General features: G+C 42.9%; 1 protein-coding gene across 2 annotated transcripts in view; it reads right to left on the reverse strand.

Moving 5' to 3' along the window:
- The window catches only part of si:ch211-250c4.3 (uncharacterized protein LOC100535981 homolog), a 45775-nt gene that overhangs the window by 16382 nt on the left and 11120 nt on the right, over positions 1 to 18273 (reverse strand). The window contains exons 1-2 of one of the 2 annotated variants that reach the window (XM_061228151.1): positions 15635 to 16064; positions 4204 to 5000 (exon numbers count right to left, since the gene is read on the reverse strand). In XM_061228151.1, the coding sequence (XP_061084135.1) occupies positions 4204 to 5000; positions 15635 to 15713 (876 nt within the window). In that variant the 5' untranslated portion in view covers positions 15714 to 16064. Of the gene's footprint in view, positions 1 to 4203; positions 5001 to 15634; positions 16065 to 18273 lie in introns of those variants that run through there. The other variant, XM_061228152.1, reaches the window with a different exon arrangement.

The raw sequence follows: 18273 nt of genomic DNA on the forward strand, positions 1-18273 counted from the left end.
CCCGTCATTGGAGGTACTCAAATGTGTGGAATGCATCCTCCTGAGCTCTGCGAATGGATAATATATATGTCTGTGTTTATGTTCCACTGCGGAGGAATTCGGCTGAGCCACCGCTCCGGGGGAGCGGGGTCGTTACCGCTCCGTCTTCATTCCTCACTGACACCTCTCTCCACACTGACACCGTGCTCCACACTGACACCTCTCTCCACACTGACACTGTGCTCCACACTGACATCTCTCTCCACACTGACACCGTGCTCCACGCTGACACTGTGCTCCACACTGACACCTCTCTCCACACTGACACCTCTCTCCACACTGACACTGTGCTCCACACTGACACTGTGCTCCACACTGACACCTCTCTCCACACTGACACCTCTCTCCACACTGACACTGTGCTCCACACTGACATCTCTCTCTCCATACTGACATCCACACTGACAGCTCTCTCCACACTGACACTGTGCTCCACACTGACTCCTCTCTCCACACTGACACCGTGCTCCACACTGACACCTCTCTCCACACTGACACCTCTCTCCACACTGACACCTCTCTCCACACTGACACCGTGCTCCACACTGACACCTCTCTCCACACTGACACCGTGCTCCACACTGACACCTCTCTCCACACTGACACCTCTCTCCACACTGACACTGTGCTCCACACTGACACCTCTCTCCACACCGACAGCTCTCTCCACACTGACACTGTGCTCCACACTGACACCTCTCTCCACACTGACACCTCTCTCCACACTGACACTGTGCTCCACACTGACATCTCTCTCTCCATACTGACATCCACACTGACAGCTCTCTCCACACTGACACTGTGCTCCACACTGACAGCTCTCTCCACACTGACACTGTGCTCCACACTGACTCCTCTCTCCACACTGACATCCACACTGACAGCTCTCTCCACACTGACACTCTGCTCCATACTCCACCGAGCGAGTAGAGTTGCTTGACTGTAGAGGTGCCTGACTGACGAGCAGGTGTGTATTAACGTGATAAATCTATCAGTATTATTCTACGATTAATCGTTTAATAAAAAAAATGCTGAGATTAGTTTTTGGACTCACATCCCCTAGATGATTTCACACCAGATATGTCCCTTTATCCCTCTATCAGGTCCGGTTAGTTGCACAAGCCGCAGGCTCTGAAAGACAGATAGGGGCTGCGTTGTGCAACCGTACCACAACTCCATGTCCTCCTGCGTTCATATTGTCCAAAAAAAAAAAAAAAGACCCAATCAGATTAGAGGAGGCCTTTGAAGTCGCCATGTTTGAAGAGGTAAAAGCTCCGGAGTCTGCCAATATCCCTTTTCTACAGAGCTCCATTTAGTCCGGTGAGGAATTACCTTATTAGCTCTGGTGACAAGTGATGATTGCGCCCTGACTTTGCCGCCCGGCTGTGCTTTCAGCACTGCACCCTAAAGTAGGGCAGAGAGGGGCCCCCTAAAGCGCCCATACACTCGCCCCCCAAAAGCCAGTGGTATCAAAGGGGCTTTATCTGGGTAAATATGTGAGTAATTTGAGCAATTTGACACCTGCCTGATGCACCCGGGTAGGCCGCCTGAGCTGCATCCACTCAGAAAGAGAACGAGAGACAGAGAGAGGAAAATGGAGGGAGAGAGAGACAAGGGAACAGGGAATAAAGAAAGAGAGAAGAAGATCGAGGAATAGAAAAATGGGAGAGAAAGAAACCGGGAGAGAGAGAGGGAGGGAAGGAAAGAGAAAGGGAGGGAGGGAGAGAGGGTGTCACTCCAGAGGCAATCGCCAAAGCCATCTGAGCATTCACTCAGGGCTGATGAGCAGGTGTTGCGAGACAGGCCGGGCGCATGGGAAACCTTGGCCTCGCCTCGGGCCGCCCTTCATCCTGTGAGCCAGGCTGGCTGCTGGCCCTTACACTCACCTCCACTGTGCACAGCACCATCGCCCTGGGATTCACACGGGCAAGCAGTAATACAGTAATTCACAAATACTGTATTATGAATGATTATTAATAATACAGTAATTGTGAATTACTGTAAGTAGTATTACTCGGCCAAAGCATCGGTTCTAGCAGTGCCAAGTGCCCTAGTGTCCACCCAGGGAGGGAGGGTTTCACTTGACAGGATATTCGCTGCAAGCAGTGACACGTTGCTCAACAGCGCCACCTCTGGTCACCTGGGTACCTGCAGTCTGCCTGTTCCTGCTACACATGAAACACTATCCTCCAATGCAGTGGCTCTCCTGCTGTTGGGTTCTTGAAAATAACGGGCGGCTGGTGGTACACATGCGCTGTGCCAGGTTTACAAGGGCATCGTTGGGATGCTATAGGCTTTTAAATATGATTGGGCATTCAAAATTGGGACACATGGAAAAATAGTGCGTGACAAGTTGCCCATGAACAATTTCAAAAATGGCAAATCTATTTCAAAGAGTTATGAGTATTTTTTGATAGTTTTACAGTCCAGCTGAGCTCCCCATGTACTAGGTCATCCTGAAAGTAGGTCATCCTTTCACTTTCCCTTCCTTGATAGAGAAGTGGATTTGACTGACTCTGAAGGGCTCATCTGATTCAGTAAGGACCCTAAAAGCTGCCTGTAAAATTCACAGTTTTAAGAAGAAGAGGCTGGAGAAAGATCAGTTCACAGCTTTGAAGCCAACGATGATTTCTGCCTCAGCATTCAGAAGTAGCATTTTCTGCATTAAAAGGCTTGATCTCAGATAAGTGCTTCCCCTTTGATGATGAAAGCGTTTACATTTCCATTCAGATTAATGTTATGTGAAGCTGAGTAGTATCAATTTACACGCAAACAGTATATTATGAAAGCCCGTGTTGAGACAACATTGTAATACGCTCAGACATCAAATGGGTTATTACGTTTGGCAGCCTGTGCAGCTGTCAGGTGCAGCTACAGTACACCCTGTAGTTTTCTTCTGGATTATTAAAAAACCTTTTCTGCAACATGAATGAATGCAAAGCTCTGTGGCATGCTTTCATTATGAATGTGTTTCTTTTTGCCTTTCTGAATGAATACACCTTTTATTACGAGGGTAATAAAACGTGTGTGTGCCTGCGTGTGTGTGCTTGTGTGCTGTGTGTGTGTGTGTGTGTGTGTGTGAGTGTGGCATACATATAATATATATGGCAGTGCAAATTGTAACACTATATGTTATACAAAGTGCAATTCACTGCCTTGTTTTTCATCTTTGTGGGGTGGTCCAATACCTATTAAAAACAGGACAGGATTGCTGCTGTACTTGTTTTATGTTGCTTGACTAACCAGTCAAAAAGGCAGACTGTAATTGCTGTGTGAGTCAAACGTGTCAAAAAAATGAAAATAAGCATTAGGGGCTTAACTGGATTATTTTCTGTATTTATTTTTTTTCTTCTTCTAAGTTTACCAGAGAAAACAACTGTTTTCTACTTTGCAATATTATTAAAAGTCTATTGTCCAAACAGTAAGTGAGTCAGCCACAAATGATGTACCCGCATAACATTATCACTGTCCAGCCCCATACGTCCGCCCGTGCTCCCAGTTCTCGGTACTTATGGCAAATTCAGCTATTTGCCAGTCCTGCAGGGATGGGCAGGGGTAGTAATTAAGATAATTACAGGGAGCATAAATATGTTTGGTGTCCACCACCCAAAAGGGCTTTCCTTACAATCCCTGCCTGTTTGGAGTTTCAACAGCCCCTCTTGACTACACTCACTTAACTGCACTTTTAGTAGAGACAGTGAGTCAAGCATGATGTCACCCATCGGTGCCCACCAGAGACAGAACAGAACTAAGTGCTGGATTAACCCCTGCTCTGCATTATGTGTGGAAAAACTCCAGTCATCCGTTCTTCTTTGTTACGATTCAATCTGCGCATTGCATAAGATCAGCTGTCTCTGTGGTTTCTCACAGCAATTTTTTCTAGACACTTGGAAAAGCAGTATTATGTTCGTTAAGATGCATTTACTGTAGTTACAAAGTATATGTTGCCACATAATTGAACACAAAGCGACTGTCTGTGTTTATGTTTTTTGAGAAACCCTTCCTGTTTATAAATTCACCATGAGTCCAGCAGGGACCAGGTATCAAAAAACACTCTAATTACTAAACTACACATTTTTCAATCGTATGTGAAATTTTGCCACTATCAACCATTAAACCTAATCTACCATGTAATTAGTGACCTCAGTGGTGTTGTAGTCTTACCTCGCTTAGCCTGCAACACTCGTCCATGTACTCATCCAGACTGTCACTGGTGGTGCTTTTCCTCAGCGGCTGCTGCTGCAAGTCTACCTCCGTCATGTCATCGAACGCCCCTCTGGACTCGCAGCTCATTGGCTGCCTGCTGTCCTCTGCCGCGGCCTCCAGGCCGGCCGCTTCCAGCCCTGCGCCGCTCCCGCGAACCCCAGCGGCGTTCCCCAAGGCCCCCTCCTCGGGCCCGTTCTCGTCCCTGACCTCCTGGGTGAGGGTAATGTCTGACGGCTCGCTCTCGGAGCTCAACCCGACCTCCGAATCGCTCGCGTGGCCCTCCTCCTCCGCCCGATGGGGCGAGTCCTCCGCCTCCTCGCTCTCGGGACACCGCTCAAGCAGAAGCAGGGCGTTGGGAGAGGGCGCCGACGAGTTCAGTTCTCGGGAGTCGCAGGAGGACTCCCGGCTGTGGACGACGAAGCTGTGTTCGGAGCCCGTGGGAGTGGAGGGGGAGTTGGCCCCACTGGGCAGCTCTACCCCGGAGTCCTCGGATTCGAACTTGAACAGCCTTGGGAGCTGGGGCTCGGAGAACACGGACAGGTAGTCGGGCTTTGGGTCCGACGGCTCTGGTTGAGGCGCAGAGTGGACCCCATCTCTGTCCAGAGCTCTGACGGGTTCAGAGGCGTCCTGCTCTGACACTGATATAGAGATGGTTGAGACAGAGTCCTCAGAGCAGGAATTTTTCTCATGAAAGTTGCTGAAGATTTTCATCTTCGTTAGGACCACCTCACTGTCCAGGACCATGTCCCCCTTCCCTATGGTGACAAAAAACAGAAAGTTAAAATATAACTATGTTGGCACAGTGCTTTATGTATTTGTACTTTATGTATCTCTTACATTTTATCTTCCACAGTGTTTATTCAGTCCTGTTTACTTATGAAACTCCAACATCCTGATCCAAATTCCCTTCCTTTTGTATTTTTTATTGGTTATTTAACTGTCCATTGAAATGATGTAAACCAAAAACCACCTGTGCAAATGTCAATGCTTGAGAGCTGTGTTGCAAATTAGAGGGCTAGGAAAGGGATCAGCAAGTAAAACTACCATTATCCTAAAGCTAGTTTCTAAAAAATAAGTGGACTTTTCCCATAGCAAACTCATCCTCATCACCTGTACATATTTCAAGAGGCTATTCCTCAATATCCACCTTTATTACCAAACTACCGTTGTGCTGCCTTTCACAAAGACTTGTAATTACAAAATCTCTCTCTAGTAAGCAAGGTGTGTGAAAGGAGGATGGGATTTGGAGACTGTAACTTCTAAGGTATTCAAAAAATGTTCACTTGTATAAACATGTTGATAATGGGGGGGGGGGGGGTTTCCCTCTCTGAGCTCACAATTACATGTCTGTTTTTTTCATGAATGAAACAGACTTACTGTCACAAAGTCAAGCTGAAACGTATGAGTAAAGTCTGTTTTGGAAAGGGCTGAAATCTGAAGACTAGTTCTGCACAATCCTGCCTTCTTTGGACTTAAGACACTCAAGTAACCGTGGATACACTCTATTTGTCAGTGTCCGACACCGGGTTGTCAGACTTTGATGTTGGGCCCAGTCTGGTACCATTACATAGTGCACCCATATGGAACATCTTCTCTTTCCCCCTGAAAGAAATCCGATACCTGTCTCTGTCAATCACACCATTTTGTTATTATTGAAAACATCGAGGCTTCGCTTGTTGTTGTGACCGAGCAGCAGTGTAGTGTAATGGTTACATACTGGGTTTGTTACTCAGTTGTTACAGGTTCGATTATCTGACGAGGCACTGCTGTTGAGAAATTATTATCATTAATCTGATAAGCTAAATAAATAAAAATTAATACCCAGCCGCAAAATAGATATTCATGGATTCTACTAAAAAAGTCAATATGGATTGTCTATACACCTTTTAATTCATTTGGTGTCATCAGAAAATGTATTAATTTTGGGCTGTAGTGAATTATGTAACCAATGGATCTCAAACCCAAATCCGGGAGAGCTGTGATGTCTTCCAGTTTTTTATGTGTTACCTCTCTTGATTGCTAAGTTGATTGGATAAAGAGTCAGCACACTTTTACATCTGAAGTGGCTGCTGACTGTAAGGATACCTGCAGCCATCCAGGACTGGAGTTTTAGCATGTCCTTTGTGAAGTGAAGACTGTCCTTTAGCTGAAAATAGTTGCCTGTGTGAATGTTTGGCATATGACCGGCAGTGTGAATTGAAACTTGATGAAGAAAAAGTGAGATTTAACAGCTCCTTTCACAATTTTACAGACTTCAATCCAGCATCATATACACCCTGGCTACATTTGAAAATGCCATAATGTTTTCCTCTAACAGGTGATTGAAGTGTAAACACTGTCCGGAGGAATCCCCAAAGCTGATTGGCAGGAAATGTTGTTGGTCTAATGGATTCTCTGAGCTAATTGGCAGGATGTGCACTATAATGTATTCTCAGAGCTGACTGGAGGGAAGTGTGGTTGACAAGATGAAACATGAAAGCTTGATAAGCAGGAAGTGTGGAAATTCATACCATTTTGCATTAATGTGATTAATGGGAACTGACATCAATTAAATTATGGCAATAAATGGCATCACAAGTTTTCTTGAATGGCCAAACGATAAATTATGTTAGAATATTCGGGCATACATTTTTCACAGGATGTATTCGTAACTGAACTGTTTCTGAACTATTGAACTGAACTTGAGGTTTTCACCTAAAAACTGTTCATAAATCTCCTGCGACTCAGTTTCCCACCAAATTATTTGAAAATAAAAGCCCTTTTGTTTTGCTTTCAATGTGTTGATCATGTCGACCGAAATGGAGGCGCACCCATATTTCTCCAGGGAAATCTATTGTGATAACAATGTTTCAGACTGAGTAGCGGTTCTGCAAAAACAATGATAGCATTTCAGTCTAGTTAGGTCATACTACCCCTAATCCAACCCAGGTTTCTTCCTATTTAAAACAATAGATTTGTTTTCCAAGTCTTTTTTGACATAATGCTCCTGTCCAAAACTCTGTAGTACAGTAAAAAAACTAAAAACCCCTTTAGTAGCAGATACACTCAGTGAGCAATTTATTAGGATGACCTGTACACCAGCTTGTTAATGAAAATATTTAATCAGCCAGTCATGTGGCCATGAAATGATTGTTGGTGCCAGACAGGGTGGTTTCAGTATCTCAGAACCAGCTGATCTCCTGTAATTCATGCACAACAGTCTCTAGAGTTTGTAGAGAAAGGTTAAAAAACAAAACATCCAGTGAGCAGCAGTTCTGCAGGCAAAAAACACATTATTATTGAGAGGTCAGAGGAGAAGGGTCAGACTGGTCAAAGCTGACAGGAAGATGACAGTACATTTTAAAATATATACGCATTACAACAGTGGTTTGCAGAAGAGCATCACTGAAAACACAAGGTTTCAAACCTTGTAAGTGGATAGGCTACAGCAGCAGAAGTCAATTTCATGTACGTTGATTATACTGTATTTGCTGAAAATGATCATTTTGTTTTTGAATTATGGCAACTCATGGAACATTTAACAGTTATATTTAAAATGTCTGCAGATATTGACATACAAAATATGAATGTGTTTTTTTCTTCACCCTTCAACTTCCCATACTATAACAGTGCGGTCATATTTAAAAAGAAATATGCCAAAGTAATGTGTTAATGTGGTGGTTTGGATGTCACCACAATCCGATCCCAACTCATTTGTAGCCACAGTTTTTCATGACATCGTATAGCATGGAATGTAAACCGAATACATAAATAATCATTACAAAATGGATAAACTATCTGTGCTCCATTGATGAGCAAACGCATCTTGTTCAGGGACTACACTTTATTAGTTTATATATATTTTTAAATGTTATCAGTTAGTAGGAGTACTGAACTCGACTGAGTTTAGATTTTCTTCATAACACATTAATCTTTTGTGTCACATGTGGAAAAAGATTCCTGAACTTCAAGACTACGTTACTTGAAACGTATTCGCGAAACTCAGGCCAGGGAATACATTTCCTGTTTTTCTCCAAATACAGGAAACTTCCAGGGCATTACAGTTATTTCCACTGTCGTCAGATGTTAAATACAGTGCGGCTGTTTTAGTCAGCTGCTAAACTATTGTGAATGCTAACCTGTTGACACCCACAGTGACCTTGTAGTACCACCAAAGGAAGCATTTCTCACTCTCTGAATTTGTTTTGGGTTTGAGGTGAAAAGGACATAAATTACCTTCAAATGAGTGTTCCATTCCCTTAAAGGCAAACTTTGAGCAAGATCAATAACTGACTGCTGAATTGTTCCAGTTTGATGCTTGTTAAACACTAGCATCCCTCCTGTGGTATAGAAGGTCTGAAGCTGGGTTGTATAGCTTTAGCTAAATACACCACAGTTGATGTAAACAAGCTATGAAAGGTAGTTGCTGGACTCAAATTGATATTGATATGATATTTTATGATATTTTTTGGACCCTACACACATTGTGATTGCGAAATCACTTGCTTCACGACACCAAAATGTATATATATATCTACTATTTGGTACATGTGACTGTGACTTGGGAGAAAATCTTTTTATGGGTTAAAATAATTGGATGATTGCTGGTTCCACCCATTGTAAAGTTCATGAAACCTTTTACATCTTTGTCTCCAGCCTCAGTAAAGATAGCCATGCCCATTACTAAAATATGTGTGCAAGGAAATGCCTGACACTAATGACCTGACAGGTCATCCTGCTTTGGGTCTCTCCAGCTTCATATCTGGTGTTAGCATGCATACCAGCGCATGCACAGGCATGCATGGATGTTGCGGCTTTGGCGAGACCACATATGTACAATGAACGTCTGTTTCAGGAGCCAAGACATGTTTTTCAGGGTATGTCCCCGACACAAAAAAAATAGAGATATTATTACACTCTAAGGCAGTGGCTTCCTTGGCCGTGATAAGACAATGACACTTTCAGAAGATAAGAGAGGTTAGAAATGGGCCCCACCAGTTCTGTTCTGATAATCCCATAATTGGCTTTATCGAGTCAGCCCATGCTAAGGCAGGTTTGGTCAGATAAGACTTATGTGTATCTCACACTGTCAAAAAGCTATCATTCTTATAATTTTGTTGGACTTACCAAATAGTGTAAATGTTTATATGAGGGCAACCTGAACTGAGTTTGCTGTGTCCCTTCCTAATGTCTTGAACTTGCAAGAGTTATAGCTTTGCCCCCGTCACAATGGGACCCACACTGCTGTCAAAAACACTGTTATACTGAATGATTCAATATATAATTTCTTCAGGATAAATACTTTGACCTCTTAATACAATGATACGTGTCAACAGAGGGGGAAAGAAATGCTGACGGCTGGCATTTGCATTCACATCCACGAGGGAAATACAGCCTAAGTACAAATCCTTTCGGGCTTTCAATTAACATGGCCGAAGATCAGGCTCCACATATAGCAGGATCAAACACAGCAGCCACCAGCTCCCAGTGAGCTGGTATTTCAACTATGCTCCGAGCCAAGCGCCCACAATATGAATGCATCAGAATAAGTATTAAAAATATGCATAAATTTGACAAGAATTAGTCAGCAGCTCTATTTTGTGGGTATGAAACTTTCTGAAAGAGGTAGAATATTATTTGAATGAATGGTATGGAATAGAATGGTATCTTTACTCATAAGGCTGGTAAAGAAAAAATGTCTACCTATGAAACAACCGAGCCATAACATCTGAAAATGTTACATGTCAACATCAGCCATGAAAGCTCCATAGAAACAACATTCTTTGAATATTTTGCAATTAACCCTGTACATGCCAGGACATCAAAAAAAAAACTAGCACTTGTAATGACAGGTTCTGTTCTCTTGGGGAATGGTTTAAATACATGAAAGTGAAAAATAAGTTTTTTGTTTTAATCGTTACGTAGTGCCAGGTAGTTCATGCTACTGTATCATACTACTATACTTTGTGCTGCTATGTCTTGTAAATTATATATCAATTACTAGAAATCAAGCACAATAAACTTCCATCAACCACAATCACCATATATGATACTGACATATCTGTCTATTTTTCTTACATCCACATATACCAGTATGATATTATTAATGGCAAATGCAAAAGGCACCAGCTGGAAGCACAAATTCCACAAGACCTCTCCCAAATTCATGGAGGATGTTCCAGCTATACTACGAGCCTATGAGTATGGTTGGGCATTCTGAATTGGGTGGATAAAAAAATCTGAGATAAAGAACACAAAAGGTTTGTGTTCTGTTTTTTCAGGGACAGCTGAATGTGGCAGGATTAACCAGTTACCCTAGCTCTGTCTTTCCAGCTACAGTTCAAGTGCTTTCAGAAGGCTGAATGTGTTTGTTTTCCCAAGCTTGGCCTGTTATTAGCGTGTAAGGTGTTCAGCTTGTACTTACAGTAAAGAGCTGGGGTTGGGGATTTGTAGATCAGTATTTTTTGTTTTAGGTGAGTCCATATGTAGGGATTTTTTTTAACTGCATTTCTGTTTTGTTATAGTGCAGTGGACAAGTGGCTGAACTCACCTTCTTTCTGAAGGTTATCATGGTGACTGGTTTTTAAGTATTTTTTAAAATGCATTTTATACTGTAATACTAAGAAATGTCTCCAGAAGAATCCCTAATCCTGGCCACATTTTGTCAGTTAGGGGCAGAATATGACAATGGGCCCATTTTACAGTGACGGCTCACACGTGGAATGGACACTGAGGAGCGAGAATGTGGAAATTCAAAACATTCATAACAAGGAAATGGCTGAAACACTCCAGCAGACGTTAAATGAAGTACATCTGACAACAAAGCATCTGAGAAATATGTGATAGCACTTCACCAACCCCTCAGTCTTCCCTACAATGGATACACTTTGCTGATTTATGAGCCAGAAGGATTGGGCCCAGATGCTCATCATTTTATTTTTATTTTTTTAAATGATATGGTTTGAGGATGAATAACTGAATGAATAAAACGCATTGTAACCGCGGTAACAAATGTGAGGTAACAAACATCAGTAATCTGTACCCCCGTGTTTTAACATGTATTTAAACAACCCCTCTTTGTGATATTGCTGTACGGTTGCCAAGTGCCTCCAGTAGTGCACAGACAAACAGATGTCTCTACGATCTCTCAGAGAACGGACTAGGCCTGCCACCTGTAATTAAAATGAGTCAGTTTTTCTGACTTGCCCGTTCTCAGCACCACTGAGTCATCCTCCACGGAGCACGGACGTGCGATCCTAAGAAGCGTCCATTTTCTAAACCGGTCTGAGACAAACAAGGTTTTTCTTGAACATTTCACTTAACACGTCTTTTGAGACTGTTGCGATGCTGTCACCTCGCTGAAGCCGTGCAATGCTGTTCGTAAGACAGCCATTTTGTAGGGCACTCAATCCGTGAGGGGTTAAGTGAGTGCAATGGATTACCCCGATGCCCTGGTGAATGCCTGTGGTCAGAGCGGAGGATAAGAGGCAGGGGGACGGTCTCGCCCTGGCCCCGAGGGTCCGTTACTCTCTATCGCAGCCCAAACACGCTGACCGCACCAGTGGGAGGGGGGCAGCCTATCCAGATGCGATAAGGGAAGATGCCTATCTGTCCCTCTCCACCTAATTTAGGGGGGCGTCCGGCAGAAGGTATCGCAGAACTCAGACAGAGGTGTACGTTAGCTGCAAGTAATGGCCTGTCATCTGACGGGTATGTGCCAACAGAAGGAGGTTTCCTTTGTACCCCTCTCCAGCTCTCCTTGCCAAGCACAGACAACACAAAGAGCCCAGGGCAGTTAAACTGAACGAAGGAAAGGCCATGCATTAAAATATATAACCATGTAACCTTTCTGTTACTTTTTGAGGTGTTAATGGAGGTAATAAATAGCTTCTTCTTTTTTTTTGCCACCTAAACATTAAATTGCCATACATATTTGGTTTGAACATTTGATTATTTTGTGTATTGCAATGACAGCAAGTAATTCCGAAGAAGACCAAGAACCAATTATGGATGATAAAACATTAGCTTAATGTATTTTTCTAGTAAGCTTTCCTCATGGAAAATGATTCAGAGATTGCCTATCCAAGAGTATATAGTGTATATATACGTATAGTGTGAGTATAGAGAGCATTTCTTGAAGGGGAAAAAAACGGACACCTCAATATTGAACTGACAAGACAGGTCTAGTTGTCCCCATGCAATTGTCATGCTATTTATTTGCCTGTGGCAACCATTCAATTTGGGCTAATGCTCTAAGATGGCAGAAGAAAGGAACATGTGCTAATGAAAGCAATCCCTTATTTGTAATTTATATATTTTGAAATATTGGAAAATGTACCTTGTTTTTATTTTTCTTGTTGATTTTTACGATGACAGACCTGCGTATGGTACACACAGTATTTCACGGAAGCCAGACTGCTATGGAGTTCCACTAAAGTCAGACACGGAACAGAACAAAGAGGATGTTTCGTTGTAAAGAACGAACAAAGATTTATGATCGTTCCAGCAGGTATGTCTACACACAGGCAAAGAGTCCGCTGAAACAAGCACCAGAGCTCTGCAGTAAATCAGGCAACTGTGCAAGTGGGTGAGATGAGTTGTCGGATAATGGTGATCACATTTTTTTTTTTAAAGTCCACTTGGATGTATCTGAGATACTGGAAACAAGCACTTAGCATACGCATGTGTGAAATGCTGCCTGTTAGGAGGCAGAATGGCTCACTTAACGTGCAGTACGGGCGTCGGTGTCTTTAAAAAACGGGTTTCTGGCCCCAAACCTGGTACAACCAGCTGAGGTGATTAAAGCCAGATGGCCCAGGCGATGAGGTGTGAAACCGAGGAGCACACCTTCTCCTCAGCCCCTGAGAAACAGGGCAGCCCTGGACTATCGCGTCTCTCAACATGCCTGGAGACATTTTCTCCCCTTTCCTTGGACCCTGACGTGGATCCCAGATTCCCAGGGGAACCTTATCAATCCAGGGTAACAGGACCCAGTCTTTATCACCCGACGCCTTAGGATACAGCAGGAATGTTCCGGACGGGCAAACCTTTTAAAGTCTGTTCAGCGCGGCTGAGGAACTGTGGGAGCTGTACCCGTAGCCATTTTACATTTCAGAAAAGGATCACACTTCAGTAATCAATTCAGTCCTGTTTATAAAAACAAATGGGCAATGATGGATACTGGGGGATTCACATTATAAATAAATAACAAAGGACTAAGCAGGGAGCTTAGTCTACTTGTGCATTTCAGTCCCTTGCTGGTGAAGAAGGTCGACACATCATTTCTCTACCAGGATTTAATGAATTATTCTGCCTAGAGTTGTCTTAACAGATTCCATAAAATGTGCATACAACTATTTCTCCAGATATACCATGATAAAAAAAAAAAAGGTATGATATAGAGATGTGTTCTAAAACCAGGGGATGCCTGACAATGCTTGCCAGGTGAATACAGAGGTCTGTGTTTAATCTGCCTGTCTTCTGGACTATGTCAGCCCATTTGGAAATATACAGGGTCAGACAGTGCTTAGCTGACAGGCCTTGAGAATGTATGGTGTTGCCACATAAGTCACCACAGGAACCAGTAGTTTTTCTTTCCCCAAGTATCTATTTAATTTAAAAGTACATTACTTATTCAATATATTTCCTCCGCTTGGGTGGATGCTGGAATTCCTCCGTATCTGAATCATTTCTGACTATAGATGTAAAGAATGCACTCTATGCGATGTTTCTCCATGCTTCACCTTCTGAGTCAGAGGATGTGTGTTTTTGTTAAGAAAAAGGATCTCTTGGCTGATGGCATTTTTTCACTCAAATTACCAAGTCTCTCTTTATTTTGACTGTCACACCACATTGTTTTTTTTTCTAGGCTCAGGATGAGTCAGGTTATTGCACATTTCAAAATAAAGCATAGTTTTGTTACCCCTGGTTGGCCCCGGTTCAGTTTTAAAGAACATTGATGCCATTGTTGTTGGCTGCGTTAACCTGTACGGAACACATCTTCTGACAACAGACCGGCTTCAGAAATGTGGTTGCCACAGAAAGGTTATGACACGTGATCACCACTTGTCTTCCTAAAATGCTGGCAAAGTGTCCAGTGGGAGAATAATTCTCCGGAAACCTGCTGTTTCATGGAACCAAGCAAATGTATGGAGGGGATGAAAAAACCACCCATTCCAAAGCGGGGCCGAGCAATTCCATCCCTAAATGTTGCTGTCTCAGTAATGCTAATTCGGAGAATGCAGAAAAACCAGTAATAGTTATGCTAAAATGCAGCATAGCGAGAGTTTACACATGATAAATGGCTTTTTTTGTTGCACCTAAAATCCTAGTTTCAACGCAGTAGTGCCCTGTGAATGCTTTAAAACAGCAACATTTAATATTCATCTTCATGCTATCCCTTCCCATTCCAATATGTTAGGAGAGGATGAATGTAATACAATATGTATTCGCCGTAGATAAAGATGAGGAGTTAAATGCCTCTCCTGTCTGAAATGTATTTGACAGGTCCATTCATAACATAACTGAAAGCATGTATTTTCCCTTTCCGAGTACATTTAGCCTCTATTTTTTGGTTTCTATTTTGTTCTGGAAGTAAAGTCTTGTAACCACTGCCTTTAATAAAACACCAAAATTGTTTCCAGTGGATAGTTCAATATCGCTTAAGACAGGTACAAAGGCACATGTTTTTGACAATATTTAAAGAAGATATTGTACAGTATAGTTTTAAAACTAAATTCTGTTGGATTTGCTTCAGTAAACAAACGGATTGTTGTGTCTGGACTCTGCCCTAAATGACAAGCACTGCAGTTTCTGTAATTGTTACGTCTCACCTCTCCGTTTAGGGTGACGTGATATTCACGGACATATCGGCATTCAAAATTCGCTTCATCTTTTTTCCCCAGCAGTGTTTACTAGAGAAACGTGTTTTTGACAAGATATTTATATCAATGGCATTATAAGTTTACAAATGGAATGTAAAATTTTTTAAAATTGTTTTGGATGAATACTACTGATAATCAAGCAGACAGCTGTAGTTAAAAATACTGGAATGCTGAACGCTATCTCTGAGATAAGTACTGATGCCGACAAACGGACACTTTCTGACCTCAGCATTCACAACGCACAATAGACAGCATCACACCAATTACTGGAAAGGCACTTAGACTACCATTTCCTCTCCTCGGTTGACAAAATGCTCAACTGACAGCAATAAAGGGTTGTTTCTATACACAGCGGAAGCCCCTTTGATGGATACAAAAAAAAAGTCAACACAAGAGTCAGTCCCTAAAAGCAATATCTGACATGGACCAAAATACTTGAACGTGCCACTCCTCAGTCACCGTTCCAAACCCAGAAGACACTTCAAGGAGACACCAAGGACTGATTAGCGAAGTGAGCAGAGACGTACCTTTCCTCCACGGGGCGAGGATAGTGAAGGACTTGTGCCAGTTGAACACCACGCTGGCTCTCCTCTTCTTTAGACTCATTAGTGGAGTCCTGGGGCAGCTGACACGCAGCACGGGTAGGTCAGTAACACCGAGCGCAACGCCCGTCTCAGAACACGCCACTCATCTCAGAATGCCCTTTAGTCCTTAGGGGGGGTCAGATGTTCCTCATTATTCCACCTTTTTTTTTTTTTTTTTAAACGTCCAGCTCTAGTCAAACGTCTGAGAACCGGGTGTCAGTTGGATTAGTGTCGGTTGAAGAGTTGCCTAGTTTCTGTTGTGGCGTGTATCGCGCGCGTGGAGGTGCCCCTGGGCTGGGTCACGCTGCATCTGTGTGCTCCGTCCGCTCCTCAGCACGAGGGGAGAGTGAGGGCCGGGCCGCGGAGCTGCACTCTATCACACAGCAGCTGGGCGGAGTGGCAGCCTGCCAGTGAGAGAGAAGGAGGGAGCGAGAGAGAGAGGGAGGGAGGGAGGGAGGGAGAGGGGGAGAGGGGGAGAGGGAGGGAGCAGCCTCACATAACTCCCTTCTCAGTCCCGCGCAGAGGCACAGTCGCTGTTGGGGAAGAGGGCAAGAGATTCAGAGGAAGGAAAGGCCAAGAAGGGGTGGGGGGGTTCTGGAGAGGAGGGAGGTGACAACCCCAGTCTCGATCCCCTCTTTTTGTTTTGTTTAGGTGTGAATGGTGTGGAATCGCCCTTTAAGGACAGTAGTGTCTCCTCACACAGGGAATAGCTCCTGACTTACTTACTTTCTCACCAACTGACTGACCGAGCATTTGACTCTTGTAGAAAAGTAATTTTGCAGTCAGCCGTAATCCAAGTCTGAAGTTTAAGAGTTTGAAACTGTGCTTGGGGTGGGAAAAACTATGAAGAGTTTTTTGTAGGAGGCCAAAAGTTCTGGGCTGCCTTTAACCGTGAAATTGTGCCCCTTGCTGTCTTTCATTTCTCACAGTAACATATGCCAGGAAATGCCTAAGAAATATGGATCTGATGATACTTCCTGGCAAGAGGTAGGCAAGGAACACAATGTGGCATCAGCAAAGTTGCCTGTGTATTCTCAAACGCATAAATCCGTGTTTGTCATGTTTTCCCTATTGTAGCCCATACGACAGTATGTACTTTGCTATTCATTAATCAATGTCATAATTTGCCAGTCTCTTTAATATTCACAAAATAGGTTTCCAAACCTATCTACATTATAATAATAAAAGTAAGATTACTAATAGGAACAGTGATGAAAACATTTCAGCATTGCAGATTAGACTTCTTTTTTTTTTAAAGTCAGCAATATGATATTGGGTGTAATTAATCCTCTTTGATTAAAACAGCTCTTTCTCTCCAGCAGTGGCATTCAGGGGCACACCCACACACTTACAGCAGACACAATGCCAAGTCTTATGGCTCAAACCTCTCTCTGCCCAAAGGAGGGGGTGGAATATTTAATGGAGTATTGTGAAACTAAAACGGTTTTCCATGAATTTTCTCACTGTTCTGGGGAACGAAAGGGCAGATGCTCAATGACGGAAAATATACTAGGCTCTAGAGTAAGCTAAACAAGGATGCTTTTCTAAATATAATACATTCCTTGAAGGACTGGCGAGACATTGTGTAGACAACTGTATCCACAGGCTCTGTAGCAATGTTTTGGAAACAACAGGTGAAGAACAGGAGACTCAGAATAACCCCAGGCATAATTTTCATCCAAAACAATGGAAATGCATCAGTTAGCACCGAGTACAAGACCTCTCAGTCTACAATGATGCACCCAACAATACATATATTGTTGATTTTGTTATTGATGCATCTCTTTAGCAATATCAACAACAATCATTTTACATTTGCAATTGGATAAAAAGTTTGATAACAAAGAAAGAGAAAGAGTTGTCTCGCCTGCTGCTCAGTTGGATTGGTCAAATGCTTTCTACATGCCACTGCCAGAAACAAATTCTTTGTCTACAATCTCTTGATGAACCAACTTTTCAAATGGACAACAGATGATTCCTGTTTTTAACATACATCTTAATGCCCTGAATTGGTCATTTGAAAATACTGACTATTTTTGATGAAAGATATTCTCATCAGCAGTGTTGACATGCTGCTAAAGATCGCAGAATGTCTTCTGCCACAGTTGGGGACATTATAGAAGAATTTCAGGATTGTCACGAGTGAAAATGAGCTGTGCACATAGGAGTCTGGGCCAAAAGAAATGAGATATTGTTTGTTGATTCCACTGGGAGAATGCTTTTGCACAGACTAATGATAGTTTTCGAACAGTTTTGTTAGTGTTGGATCTCAGAAGCAGACATCAGTTCAGGTTGAATACAGACTGTTTTGGGAATGTTCTAAATATTGACTTTGATAAACTTGGTGAAGCATGCTGCATGCTGTTTTGTTCCTTCTCCTTCTCACCTTACAAAATAAATCACACATGAAATGTACCATTTGCACATGTGAAAAGAAAATGGGCCCCATGTGAAATTTGCATCTTACCTTTTTCCGCTCTCCTATTTTCATAGTTCACGTGTGTACTCTACTTGTTTGCTTTTCAAATGGTTTACAGTTGATCCTTGGTTGTGATCTCTGAGTGTGGTCTTCTGCTCATCTC

The sequence above is a fragment of the Conger conger genome, chromosome 18 (assembly GCF_963514075.1).
Source record: "Conger conger chromosome 18, fConCon1.1, whole genome shotgun sequence".
Classification (NCBI taxonomy): Eukaryota; Metazoa; Chordata; class Actinopteri; order Anguilliformes; family Congridae; genus Conger; species Conger conger.